At 48.0% G+C, this 13417-nt stretch overlaps 1 protein-coding gene across 1 annotated transcript in view; it reads left to right on the forward strand.

The window, feature by feature from the left end:
- Positions 1-13417, forward strand: part of FLT1 (fms related receptor tyrosine kinase 1) — a 109441-nt gene that overhangs the window by 93165 nt on the left and 2859 nt on the right. The window contains exons 20-29 of the mRNA XM_062615109.1: positions 255-343; positions 2031-2190; positions 2611-2708; positions 3236-3358; positions 4465-4576; positions 6216-6315; positions 7621-7726; positions 7820-7950; positions 8384-8468; positions 9312-9403. Coding sequence (XP_062471093.1) covers positions 255-343; positions 2031-2190; positions 2611-2708; positions 3236-3358; positions 4465-4576; positions 6216-6315; positions 7621-7726; positions 7820-7950; positions 8384-8468; positions 9312-9403 — 1096 coding nt within the window. The remainder of the gene's footprint in view (positions 1-254; positions 344-2030; positions 2191-2610; positions 2709-3235; positions 3359-4464; positions 4577-6215; positions 6316-7620; positions 7727-7819; positions 7951-8383; positions 8469-9311; positions 9404-13417) is intronic.

A 13417-nucleotide genomic window follows, 5' to 3' on the forward strand; every position in this document is an offset into this window, starting at 1 on the left:
TGCTCAAAGGGGAAATGGAGGGTCCCTCAGGACCCAGGTTAATGACCCAACTTCTAGGCCCTTACCTGATTTCCAGAAGCAGTATTGTTTTGCTGACATGTTCAGTGTCCCTTCAAGCAGCCTTCTACGTCATTAGGACGTGTTGTTAGTTATTCTGGACTCAGGGTAGGGCTGCTGGCATGACTTTTCTTCTCAAAATTGACACCACCTTGCATTGCTTTACACTGGTCAAAATGCACTTTCCTTTTGCCCAGGGCCTCTGATGGTGATTGTTGAATACTGCAAGTATGGGAATTTATCAAACTACCTGAAGAGCAAGAGGAACTTTTTCTGCCCTAACAAGGTGAGGAGACAGATGCCTCTGGGAAGGCTCATCTTACCTAATATAAGTGTTGGTAATGTAGATGTCAGCTTCTGAGCTAGTCTCCTTAGACTCCCTTCTACCAAAGGAGAGAAACAGCTTTTGGGTGCAGTTCACCTGAGCTACCTTAATACTTGGAGTGGGGTGTATTGTGCCTAGAAAGGACTCACTTCTATCCCCTGACTGTGCAAGGAGACTGCTGTGAGTAATTCAGCAGGAACCATCTACAGTAAGAGGAAGTGAATCCTATCCAAAGTGTCCCCACATGCTCTCGCCCCACTGCTGACAAACCCATTCCTGGTGAGCTTGGGGTCACTTCACAGGCTGGTGTCAGCGAAGCCGAAGGAAGTGGTTTTGCCCACTGATTTCAGTATCGATGGGAACACAACCAAGAGAATGCCGTTTAAAGCTCATGTACCATACACCCTAATATTCAGAGATTTGCAAGTGATCTCATTATTGTGTGAGAAGAGCTATAGAGAAGAAAGAACATTAGAGTCTTGTCCTCACATCCCACAGCCTACTGCATGTTTCTTATTCCAAACATGAACCCAAGTATGCCAACTATAACCTGCTTGTGCACTTTCAGCAAAATCCCCCCAAAGGATTTCAAGGCCTGGACCCAGAACAGCAGTCCCCAAAACCCCTGCTCAGCTGTGCCAAAAGATCGGCAGTATCTCAGGGTTTATTCTGGGAGGGATCTGCAGGAAAGCACACTTGGGAGGATATCCCCCTCCAAAGGGCTTTGGCTGAATCTCTGTTCCCAAGGCTGTCCATGTTGGACTCTACATGAGACACAGCAGTTGCCTCCTCCAAAATTCTGTTGTTGGCGTAGGATGCTCAGCGGAGCATGGCCATGCGGGATTTACCCTGGGAGGAGCCTGCCCAGACTTGGTGCTCCAGCATCCTTGGGAAGGTAACCCATCAGGAGTGAGGGAGGGAAGGAGCCTGGCTCTGCTCCAGTGTGCACAAGGGAGATAGATGATCACAGGACAAAAGGAAAGAGAAGAGGGGGCAAGAGCATGGCCAGGCAGCTAGGCTGCTCTCTGGGTTGCAGAGGGAAAGTATTTTCCAAACAGTGTTGCGTGTTACATTAAACTGTAATTGGCCATAACATGAAAGCATTGGATAAAAGCACTGGGGAAGAGAGGCAGATGCTTCCAACATCAGCTGTATTTCAAGCACCAAATGCCCTTGCTCCTTGTTGGAGCAGCTTACAGGCCCACACCAAGCACTGCTCAGGGAAACAGCGGCAGGTGCCTTAACCAGTGTGGGACAAAAAGCTGACACTCCTTGAGAGGTCTGGGACACCTGCACTGTGAGCATATGCTTCTGAACTCATCCTTTTTAGGCCCTTTCAGACGTCTCATTTCAGGCTGAGATGACCCACAGCCCAGCAGACATGTCCACCAATGGACCCTGCAAATCATCACCACCCAGGCTGCCCCGGAATCATGTGCTGGTGCTCCCAAGCCACCGTGTCTCAGTCCTGTGGGGATGGGAACCAGCCCCGCCTGTGGTACTGGACGCCCACACCCATGGGAGACGTGACTGCACGTGCCATGGACCAGCCTTTTCCTCCGGCAGAAAGGCGACAGAAGTCTGACTCGGTTCCTCTCCCACCCCCTCTGTCGCTCTGATGTAGCACCTCTCCTCTGTTTGTTTGAAGGACTCCTCTCTGCAAGGAGAGCCAATGAAAGAGAAAAAGGACATTGAGCCAGTGGGAGGCAAAAAACAAAGGCTGGCCAGTGTCACCAGCAGCGAAAGCTTCGCGAGCTCAGGGTTCCAGGAAGATAAAAGTCTGAGTGATGCGGAGGAGGACGAGGAGGGTAGGTATTAATTCCTTCCTGTCCCTACATGGTCTGTGATATTTTTACAACATACTGTGCATCCCTGCATTTTTTTTTTCATCATTTATCACCCTAATAAACATCCGTGGGAGACGCTCACAGGGTCATGTCCAGAGGGTAGAAGATTTAAAAAAAGATTACTTCCAGGGTTACTAAATCTGACAGGAAAATGTGTGATTGTTTCTTCTGACTGCTCCTTATCTTTGGGGAAAACACAGCAGTGTCCAAAGCGCGGGGTGTAAAGCAAGCACTGTTTTTGCTTCCAGTGACAGTAAGTTGACCTTCAAATACTATTCTGTGAACACTGAATTCATGGGAGCAACAGGGTCAGGAAAAAAGGGGGGAAATAACTGCCTTGTGAGAGATCTTTGTAACAAACAGCATTTTCCACCTTTGCAGACTCTGACGAGCTGTACAAGTTGCCCCTCACTATGGAGGACCTGATCTCTTACAGCTTTCAGGTGGCCAGAGGCATGGAGTTCCTCTCCTCCAGAAAGGTGAGGATTTTTCCCTGCAAAAGGATGGGATTCAGAGGTGAAATCAGATCTACATTTTAGTGACACTTTCCTTGGGAGAGCTCCCGAAGGAAGAGCCATTTTGCTCTTGGCTTTATAAATATGACAATGTGTTTATCCAAGTGTCCATAGTTCATAAACACAGGATCATGGCTGAAGGCAGTGGATCAAGCTCATTCATTCAGGCAAGATCTTTCGGGTGTGGTGGGCTTTTATTTCTTTATTTCAACGTGTATTAGGTAGGGAGCTCCAAATGAATCAGTGCTTTCCTTGCAAATGTCAAGGGGCTTAAAAATGTATCACTTTCTGGACTTAGGAATATTGGGGGGTTTTTTAAAGACCTTTTTTTACTGTAACTTCATGTAAACTGCAGTGAACTTCCCTACAAAAATATTATATTGATCTCTTAAATAATACTAATAATTTTTTAAAGGATACGGGAGACAGTCAGGAAATTTGTGGGCAGGATTAAGGAAATGCAGCTTGATTGTGAAACTGTTTTATTATAGTGCATTCATCGTGACCTGGCAGCCAGAAACATCCTTTTATCTGAGAACAATGTTGTGAAGATCTGTGATTTTGGCCTCGCAAGGGATATTTATAAGAATCCTGATTATGTGAGAAAAGGAGATGTAAGTCAAGATGCTGTTTGTTTATAATGTTTATAACATATAATTTCAAACTGTCCACCAAAATGTCCTGTAGACGTTCACATTTCCTGAACTTAAGAGCTTGAAAGCTGTCGTGGTTTTTATGTGAAGATGAGCTATCCAGATGTGTTGGAGATCTGGAAAGCATTTCTACCCTCAGGCATAATGCTTGTACATTCTCACTGTTTCACAGCTTTGCCCCGTTAATTCTTCATATATCTTTTAGACATGTTTCTTGGCTGGCTCAGCATTACCCCCTCACTCAGTAAACTTCCTCCAAGGAAACCAGTCCCTCCAAAACAAGGTGCGTGCCCCCTGGTGCACCCACACCAGAGCCATGGCTTGTGTTGCCTCAAGCTGCTGAGCTGGACTCGCTGCCTCCAGCACCTACTCCCTTGGGTGGTTTTTGTGCTTCTGCTGCAAACAGTAGGCAGTAAGCCCCCTGCCACCCTAGGTCAGCAACTGTACCTGTGCCCACTGACGCCATGGGAATTTGGTCTGCGAATTGGGGTCATGCAGTCTCCAGGTCTCACCCACCTGCCAGCTATTCCCTCCTCTGTAAATAGCTTCCAAGATTTACAGCATTGCATATCAGCCTGGAAACTAAGTGAACATAACTTGGATACTGCTCAGGAGCCCCTAACAAGCTGAGCTGAGGTGGCTTTCAAGGTGGCTGGTACACTCCTGCAATTCAGGCTCTGAATATTTCCCTGGGAACATCTCCAACACTATCACAGAATGATTTACACTTGGATGTAGGGTTTTCTCCCCTGTCTCTTAGATGCTGGCAAGAGGCCCCTGCTCTTGAATATGCCCACATCCCCATACAGAAAAGACCCAGTCACTCTGGTCACAGGTTCCTAATGTCTGGTGTTTCGTGCCAAACATACTTTTACAGACCTTTACTCCTACAATTTGTTAAGAAAGTGTGTGAATGAGTGTGGGTTTATCTTGACTGCCTGTAAGGAAATCCCACAGGTTCTTACTTCAATGGTAATTATTTACATAACAATATATAGTTGATTCATCTACGATTAAATTCTTTTAGGCTTTGAAAATAATAGTCAGGTTTGTCCCTTCTACTCCAGGCTCGACTTCCGCTCAAGTGGATGGCTCCAGAATCCATATTTGATAAAATCTACAATACAAAAAGCGACGTGTGGTCCTACGGGGTCTTGCTGTGGGAGATATTTTCCTTGGGTACGTTAACACTGCCCCCCCCGGAGCTGGAATCAGAGGCAGGGACTTAAGTCTGGGGAAGAACACCCATTACTTTCAATGAGGTTTTGCCAGGTCTTCTGCCAAGAAAGACCTACATCAGGCAGAGATCAGGTGTGTGGGTAGAAGGACAACTGTGTGCATCACACCCCTGTGAACTGGAAATTCTGGTGCTTGTTAGGACACTGAAAGCTGGTTTCCAGGCTGAAAGCACTAATGGATAGCACAGCTATTTCATAACTTTACCATGTATTTCTTAGGGCAAAACTTAAGCTTCCTTTTTTCTCTGCAGAAAGCCTCAGTAGAGACAGGGCAGCATGGCCAGAGCAATTGCAGTGCTTTGCCTGCCTGATGGAGCAAACCAGGAAAATCAGGCCATTTTTAAAGCGTTTTTACTAAATATAAATGTTTTTACTAAATGTGGAACCCTCTGGGTTAACACAGAGCTGTGGCCCAGGGCTGGCAACCACATCGCCTCTTGTGCCACTACTCAAAGATAGCATTCGAGACACCAAGTGCCATGGGCTGGGTGCTCCCTCAAAAGCTTCTTAGCTCTCTTGTGGAAGCAAGGGAGCTGAAAACACAAGGAGTGTGTCTTTGCGCATCTCAGGCTGTGTCACCCCCATTTCCAGCCTAAGACCAGGTGGTCCCCCCAGCCCAGGAGAGACACAGAGCCCCCTTCACCCCGGCCACTGGATGCAGCAGGCGAGCAAGCATCTGCACAGATGCCACAGGATGAACTAGAGCATGCAATCTGAAATTAACACCCAGTGCAGCTTTCCAACCCCCCCCCCGCCTTCCCTTTCTTTCACGTGGAAAAGGCAGGATACAAGATGTACACTGAGTGGAAACAACAATGACCATCAGAATAGAAGCATCTTAATTGGGTTCAACATTGAGGCTGACAAAAGAGGCGAACAGCAGAGGAAACAATACTATACAATTCTCAGGACAATCAATCATTTATTAGTTTAAATACGTGTTGTTGGTCAGCCTGCCAAGTCCCGTGATTTTATGGTCAGACCCATAATACCTGCTATGTTTTTCTTAAAGCCCCAGCTCCTTGAACCTGGTGACTGACTCTGAAAGGTCTTTTTTTTTCTTCTTCCTTTCATTTTCCCTTTTCCTGATTTTATTTGTTTTTGTCTACAGAGAAAAAAAGACCAACAGCATGATCAGGATTCATCTTAAAAACACCCAAGCTAGAAATATAATGAACTGTGATCTGATTTAAAAAACATGATTTTATTATTTTCAAGGTGGTTTTGAGCGTTTAGGGCTTGGTACTACTCTGCTTACTAGAATTTGAGGTGATCCAAACTGGCTTTACTTGACGGATACTTTTCAAGTCAAATTCATGCGTATCTTATCTTTTGCATTCAGGCCAGGTAAGCACCACCAAGAGTGCTGGGTTTGATCCTGCCCTCCAAGGATCAGGGCTTGGAGCACCACCAGCAGCAGTAGTTCCCTGCCTGTGGCAGCTGCTAGGAGCCAGACCCTGAGCTCTGCAAGCAGATGCTGCATGCCACAAGTGTTTGAGCTGTGTACCTGTGACCTAGCCCTGGTCCTACACATCCCACTCAAAGCACGTATGACCCTGTTCTTCCCACGGTTCCTTCAGGTGCCTCTCCTTACCCTGGAGTCCAAATAGATGAGGATTTCTGCAGCAGACTAAAAGAAGGCACAAGAATGCGAGCCCCGGAGCAAGCGAGCGAGGAGATGTAAGATGCTTTTCTCTGCTTGCCTTGTGTACCGCTGCCCTCTGGGGTTGCCTTGCCCATGATGCACGAGTCTCCACAAAAAGTACTCTGTGCCAACATAAGGAAAAGCAACCTGACGTTGCCTTACATCTTGTTGTTGTCATCAGCATCTTCTTGCATTCCCCATTCCTTGGGTCCCTGGCCCTCCAGTGGGGTAGGAGAGGGACATGGACCCAAGCCCAGGGTACCAGCTGGGCTGTGCTCTGAGGGGACCTGAGTGAGCAGCCCAGAGGAGGAAGGTCGTTCCTCCCTCTCCAGGTTTAATACTTACTGACGTGCGCACAGATAAGTGCTGGAGGAATGTGACATTTTACTAACGTCGTCTTGACTTCGGAAGTGACAGCGGAGGCGTCCTCGCAAGCACTCCGGTGACGAGGGTCCACCCTTTCCCGGAGATGGCAGAGGAAGGTGACAGGGACCAGCAGCCTCCCAGCCCATGTCCCCTGTGGGGTTTGTTTGAGACCTTCCACCATGACATCGGCTGTCACTTCCTGGTGCCCTGCCTTAGGCAGACAGCGTTTTGGAGGCTTGGGGGGAGTCCAAGTGAGTCCCTGGGTCTGCAGTGCCTCTACCCTGGGAGTGAAATGGAGCGCTCTGCCCAGGAGGCACATGCAGCACCCCAAACACACACCTCATGGTGTGAGCATGAACACATCCAGGGTATTTTATCTCTGGAGGCAAAATCAAGTGCGTGTTATGTGCCTTTGGTGCCTATTCAAGTGCAACGTCATGACTCAAAATAGCAACGCTTACCAAAAAATAGCTCTGAAAGAAGGAGGATGCGAGCCAGCCATGCCTATCTGGGAATATTACCCATTGGCTAATTTTATTATCATAGTGACAGTAGATAAGAGCTTTTTTTTTCTCTTTCACATACTTTATTGCAGGAAGGAAAGCTTTACAAATATGAGGAAGTGACACATTCATATAAGTCATCTTAGGATGCCTTAACCTAAACACTGCCAGTTAATAGATGTTTAATGGAAAGGTTTAATGCTTAATTAGGAATAAAATAGAAAGTATGACTCGTTGGCCAAATCGTTCTTTTGATGTGGTTTTCCCGGTGTCTTGCGGGAAGGTTTTTGCCTTTTTTTGTGTAAAGTTTACTCTTACTTTGAGTAGGAGGCCTCATGTTAGAGAGCCTCTTTGAAAATCAGGCAGGCGCAGGAGTTAACTCTGTCAATGTCAAGCTCTCAGGGCTGGGCTGTCTTGGGTCAAAGTGAGCTATAACTCCACCATGTGCTCACTTAGCTTTTGTCCTCACAGCTACCAGATCATGCTGGACTGCTGGCGAAGCAATCCCAACGACAGACCACGGTTCTCCGAGCTGGTGAAAAAGCTGGGTGACCTGCTGCAAGCAAACGTCCAGCAGGTACCGACATCATGGCCATGCGCTGTCACCAAGGTGGGGGTGACTGGCCACATGGTCACAGGAATAACGTGTTAATTTCTTGTTTCCATTTAGGATGGCAAAGACTACATACCCCTCAACACGATATTTATGAAGGAAAGTGGGTTTCCCCCTGCCTCTGATCCTCTATGCAACAGAAGTTTTCCTGTTACAAGCTCAAATTGTGGGAGTACTGAAAATGTCAGGTGAGAGAAGCAAGATGAAGAAGCCTGGGTTGGTTTGCTGGGTATTGTAGCTTGCTGCATAGCCTGTTTTGGTCCTGGACAGGAGAAACAGTCAGATACTCCATGTGGCCTGAGTAACGCACCAGCCACTAAGTCACCACCTCTGGGATCCCATTAGGCTGGGGCAGCACTTTGGAATGTCGCTGCACAGGGAAACATCAGATCTACCACTTAAGGGGCACACATGGGCTCAGGCACTGTGAGAGGGGCAGCTGTGCGCATCCCAGGACTGGGAAGTGAAGTTTGGGTAGGGTCTGCTTAACCAGCTCCATTTGTGTAAACTATCTAGATGACAGTTAGGAAACTGTTTAAAGAAACAGAGGAATACCCAGCGCTTCCTGCCTGTGCACTGCACGCTCTCACCAAACACTGCCCTGCTTTTCTTGTTGGACAGATACATAAACACTTTCAAAATAAAACCACCCCAGCGCATAAAGACATTTGAAGAGCTTCCCATCAAGGAAACACTTGTATTGAATGTAAGTGACTCCTGGGCCAAATGGTATGTCATTTATTTCTTCTTATTTGTGTGACAGATTCATGCAGAGAGAATCAAGATGAGGTTTACTGCCTCATCAGCTCTATTGGTTTGAGGCATGAGATTAGCTGTGCTTGCAGCATTGTATTATCCCACTGTCCTATTAATCAGGGTCAGCAGATCCGTGCAGACCATGCCATGAGCTGCAAACACTCCTTCCCTGGTAAGAAATGGCCAGTGCCAGCAGGCCTGGAAGGTGCCACTGCCAGGGTCTCACTGGTGTGGGAGGACCACTTGAAATCCCTTGGATTTGTGTTTTCATCTGAATAGTAGCACACAAATGAGAATTGGGGGTCACACTTCAGAGGTCCCAGGTAGGAACAAGTCCTGTTACCAGGTGGACAAGCTGGAGAAGTGTCTACTAAAGGGGCACACATACTGTCCCCATGGAGCTGGGCATAGTGAGAGGTTGGGGGAAGCTTTCAGTGACCCAGTTGTACACATTACATGGTGGGAGGTGGGAAAGGCAGAGTGGTGCCTGCAAGGTTAAACTACCAGCTGGCCAAAACCTCGCCTTGTGTGTAGACACTTTTCTTTTACCACTCTGTATCTGCCTTAACAACATGTGTGTGCTGCATCCCAAAGCAAGGACGGTTTGGGAAGGCACCATTAAATACCTGGGCACTGCAGCACCTCCAGCAGCACTGGACAACCACCTCCTAGAGCTGTTGGAGTAGAAATGACCAAACAAAGGGTGCAAATCAGACCAAAGAGGAATTGAGGCCGTTTTAAATACAACTTTCTACAGCTAACATCTCATAGCATTGGATTTTCTTTTTCCAAGGATTATCAAGCAGACAGTGGGATGGTGCTGGCTCCAGAAGAACTGAAACGCTTCACATGGACAGGCAGCAAGCAGAAACGGACGCTCTTTGGGTCTGTATTTTATGTTCCTGTCTTCATGTTTTAGAGGGCAAAGGAGGATTCAAGGTCTTTGTGCTAAATCGTGCCTAACGAGGCAGCTGAAGAGTCCCCAGTTCCTGCAAGCACACTTGCTGAGCTGTCCCCTGCTTGGTTGAGTGAGCAGGCAATTACCTCCCACGCCTAAGCCTCCATGCGTCTTCGAGGGAAACAAATAACCCTCAACCCCTCGAAGCACATCACCAATAGCACTCTATTGATGAGCCTGATCCTCAGCTTAATACCAGGCTGGGCAAGTGAGTGCGGCAGACCAAGGTAGAGGTAGGTAACTCTAGGAAACAAGCCCTTGGCAATGGGGGAGGAGGAACATGCAGCTGTGAAGGATTTGCAGTTGTTTCTGCAAGTCCTCAAGGGCACCCCAGCTGGGACACGGCTGCCTGTGCTTGTTTTTGCTCTTCTTTTCCATGACTCAGCTAAGCACAGCCCATTTAACACCCATGGGCTCAGGATGCTAAAGTGGCAACTTTACAATAGATGGATGTGAGGGCCTCACTTCTCTTCCTGCCTTTAAGCACTTTTATATATTGGCCACCTTCCTCCACCTAATTCCTGACAGCTGCCCAAGCAGGGAACTAGGGCTGCTCTAAGAAAGGCGTTGCACTGACATGAACTTTCTGTAAATGGGAAGTATTTGTTTGCCCTATGCCAGCAGTGTCTCAGCTCCCAGCCACTGTGAAGCTGGCAGTGTCTGCACCTGGTTTCAGCTCTCGGCCAGCCCAGGGACTGCCCAGACCCAACCCATCCTTCATCTTAGGCTGGCAGGAGGTCAAGGCCATCGTGCCTGTGGGGAAGGAGTCAGTGCCTCACAGCTGAGCAGGCTGGGAGGTGTAGTATTGTCTGGATGAACAATTGGAGCTGGCTGGAACGTGCAGGCAGGGCAGCGAGGAGCTGCTGCAGGAAAAACCACAGTGACTAAGAGGGCGTTGGTTGAAGGCATGGGAATACGTGAACAGGAGCGTGCACACTCACACAGCCAAGACACACAGTGCCCAGGGCAACCGTGCTGCTGGCAGGATGAGTGCTCAATGGAGCACTGCTCATGCGTGGCAAAGCCGAGGCGATACAAGCTACTCCAAACAAGAGCCGGGAAAACCTTTCTCCTGCCTTGACCTTTCGGAAAACAGGCCCATAAGCAGTTTCGTGGTACTTTGATTCTGTGAAGCCATACTCTGCTTTGAGAAGCCAGGTATCATGGAGCTTGGGGTGTGTGTGGATACTACAGGACTTCAAAGGGTGCGATGGTTCCTAGAAGTGATTTAACCCATAGTTTCTATGTGTAAATGTGACTCTTCTGAAGGCTGTTGTCAGCTGCAGAGGCAACATGTCCCAAATGAAAAGTACAAAATGCCTTTGCATGGCACAGAGTACACGGTATGTACCCCAAGCACCCTTCTGGAAATGCTTTAAGGAGCATTTTCAGCTGCAGAAGGAAAAGGAATGCTTGGATGGGGCAAAAAAAATCAAACTCAACAGTGACTGCTAGAAGGTAAATCCTCAGGAAACAGCAGTTGGCTGAGAACATACAAGGTCATCTGGCCTGCAAGCTGAACAGTTGGTACTGTAGTGTTATGCCATAAACATAACACAGACCGAATCTGTGAATGCATGCAGTGACCCTTGTAGTCTGCACACATTCCTGAAAGTGGAAGCTTCTTAGCTAAGCATCCTTTATTTAGGCTGTACTTGAACTGGACCCTGGACAACATAAAGCCTGGAGGGGGCTGACATATGTAAGCTGATCTCATCAGATGCACAGTCCTTCTTTTCCCGCATCTCAAGCATCCTGCTCTGCAGTCCTGCTCTCTCGTTTGTGGTTCAGGTCACTAAATTATTGGCAGAGCTGCCTCAGGGTAGTTTCTGAGCAAACAGTAGCAGCTCACTGTCAGGGTACCACTGCCAGGCTGAGGAAGGGGTCACCCCCCCCCTTCCCCCTTCTTATCAGCAGCTTACAGTTAGACCACCATCACTGTAACACCTAACCACTCCCAGAGCACTTGCCCTCTTGTTGCCATGACAGCACTTACCATCATATCTCAACACGGCAGTTTAGGACACAGATGCAGCAGCGAGTCCTGAGCAGAGACAGAGGGACTGCAGGGCTGTGTCCTCACTGATTCCTGCTTGGCTGCAGGCTGCGGCAGGCTGGGCTGCCTTGCCCTGGGTGCCTGCCTTGCCCTGGGCCATGGCTTTTCCCTGCTGCCCACAGCGGAACGATTGGGCTCAGCATGGTTTCTTCCTCAGCTCAAAGCATCTGAAATGGCATTTGAGTCAGTCAGGTAGGGTGATGCTTTTAGAACAGCTTATGCTGTATGCAGGCTGGACGTGTCCATTAGCAGATTCAGACTTGGCGAGGCCATGTCTACTGCATAGGGTGGAAGGAGCCAAACCCAGCACATCCCACCTGTCCCCCAGAAGTGCACCCAGGGTTTGTCCCAGAGGAATATAATTGATTGACTCCAGAAGAGAGCCAGTGCACGCACAGGTGCTTACTCAGCATGACTAACCAGAAAGAGCAGAGCAGGGAGCCAACTTACCTGATAGTGCAGGGGTACCCCACTGACCCCAGTCAGCCTCCTCCCCTCTTCCTTCCACTGCTGCGGACGGAAAGGCACTGACAAGCAAAGCTCACCACCCTTGGTTTTACTTTAGGAAACTGAGCATCAGCCCAAACCCTCAGTAAGCCCCTCAGGCCCAGGTGGTGGGCGGGAGGACAACAACAGAAATGGTTGCTATGTGCCTTGGACTACTGCCATTGGGATGATATTGTAAACAGCATAGAGACAAGTCTTTCCTAATGTAAGGCCTCGGGTAACAAGATCCCAATAGAAAGGTTTAGGGGAGAGAAAAACCAAACTTCTGAGCTCTTCTCCTTTGCAAGTGGAACAGATCCCAGCTGCAACTATCTTCTAGTTTTCAGTACTGGTGAAAAATGCCTAACCCAAGTAAGCCAAAACCCCTGAGCTGGAGCAAAACCTAAGCAAGAAAAACAGTGAGAACTCCCCACTTGTGAGCTGGAACAAGCATCTCAAGAGCTGCACCAAGCCTCTAACCTCAATCCATTCTTCAACCTATCACAGGAAAGCAGCAGCTGTTTCCTCCTCCAAATGATCCCGATTAAAACCCCCAGGAGAGCCAGTTTCTAATTTACGTTTCTAGAGTGGAAAGAAGATAGTCCACAGCTACAGAAGCCCTTACTGACTGCAAGCTCAGTCTCAAAATGAAGCCTGACTACAGATGTCCAGACCCTGTGGGCTCCCTCAAAGCTCTCTGTGGGTCTGCTTGCCCAGGTACAGCTGTGTACCTAAGGTAAAGCTAATAGGTGCAGCTCCACTGGTATAAAGGTTTATTAAAGTTGAAGCCAAGTCCAGCTCACAAGAAAATTCTCAGGATGCAAAAGCCTGGTGATGAAAGGATCAAAGCATAATGATTTTAAGGCTTGTAACTTCACATGCACACTTCACTTTTGCCAGCTCACTGCTCCCTAAGACTCACAATTACAATGTAATTCACAGAAGCACTCCTCTCTAAACCCATCACAAAAAGTACCTTGCCACATAGTTACAGAATTTATCCCAAGGCAATTGCTTCTCCATCTGCTAACAGATGCAGGGTAAAAATACGGGATGCATCTGCAATCCTCATCATGAGGGCTTCCCCTCATGAATTATGTCCATTTAGAAACAAATGTAACGGGGTGGTCTTGTGAGGACCCTCCAAGTTCCTACAGCAGGACAGATGGCAGAAACCATACTCCTTAGAAAGCACACAGGCTCAGGAGCTAAAGATTCAAGAAACTTACTTCTCCGTTTCCTAACCCAGAATGGCCTGCACTACCAGTTCTGTATTGCACTTAAAGATCTAACACTGCAAATTAAAATGAAAAGCAAAACCCTGGGCTCCGAAAGCCTCAACAGATGTTCTGTCTTCTCTGGAATTCAAGGCTAGGGTTGCCAGCATTCCTGACCTTAT

The sequence above is a fragment of the Pezoporus occidentalis genome, unplaced genomic scaffold, assembly GCF_034315485.1.
Source record: "Pezoporus occidentalis ecotype Australia unplaced genomic scaffold, CSIRO_AGI_Poc_V1 ctg18, whole genome shotgun sequence".
Taxonomy (NCBI): domain Eukaryota; kingdom Metazoa; phylum Chordata; class Aves; order Psittaciformes; family Psittacidae; genus Pezoporus; species Pezoporus occidentalis.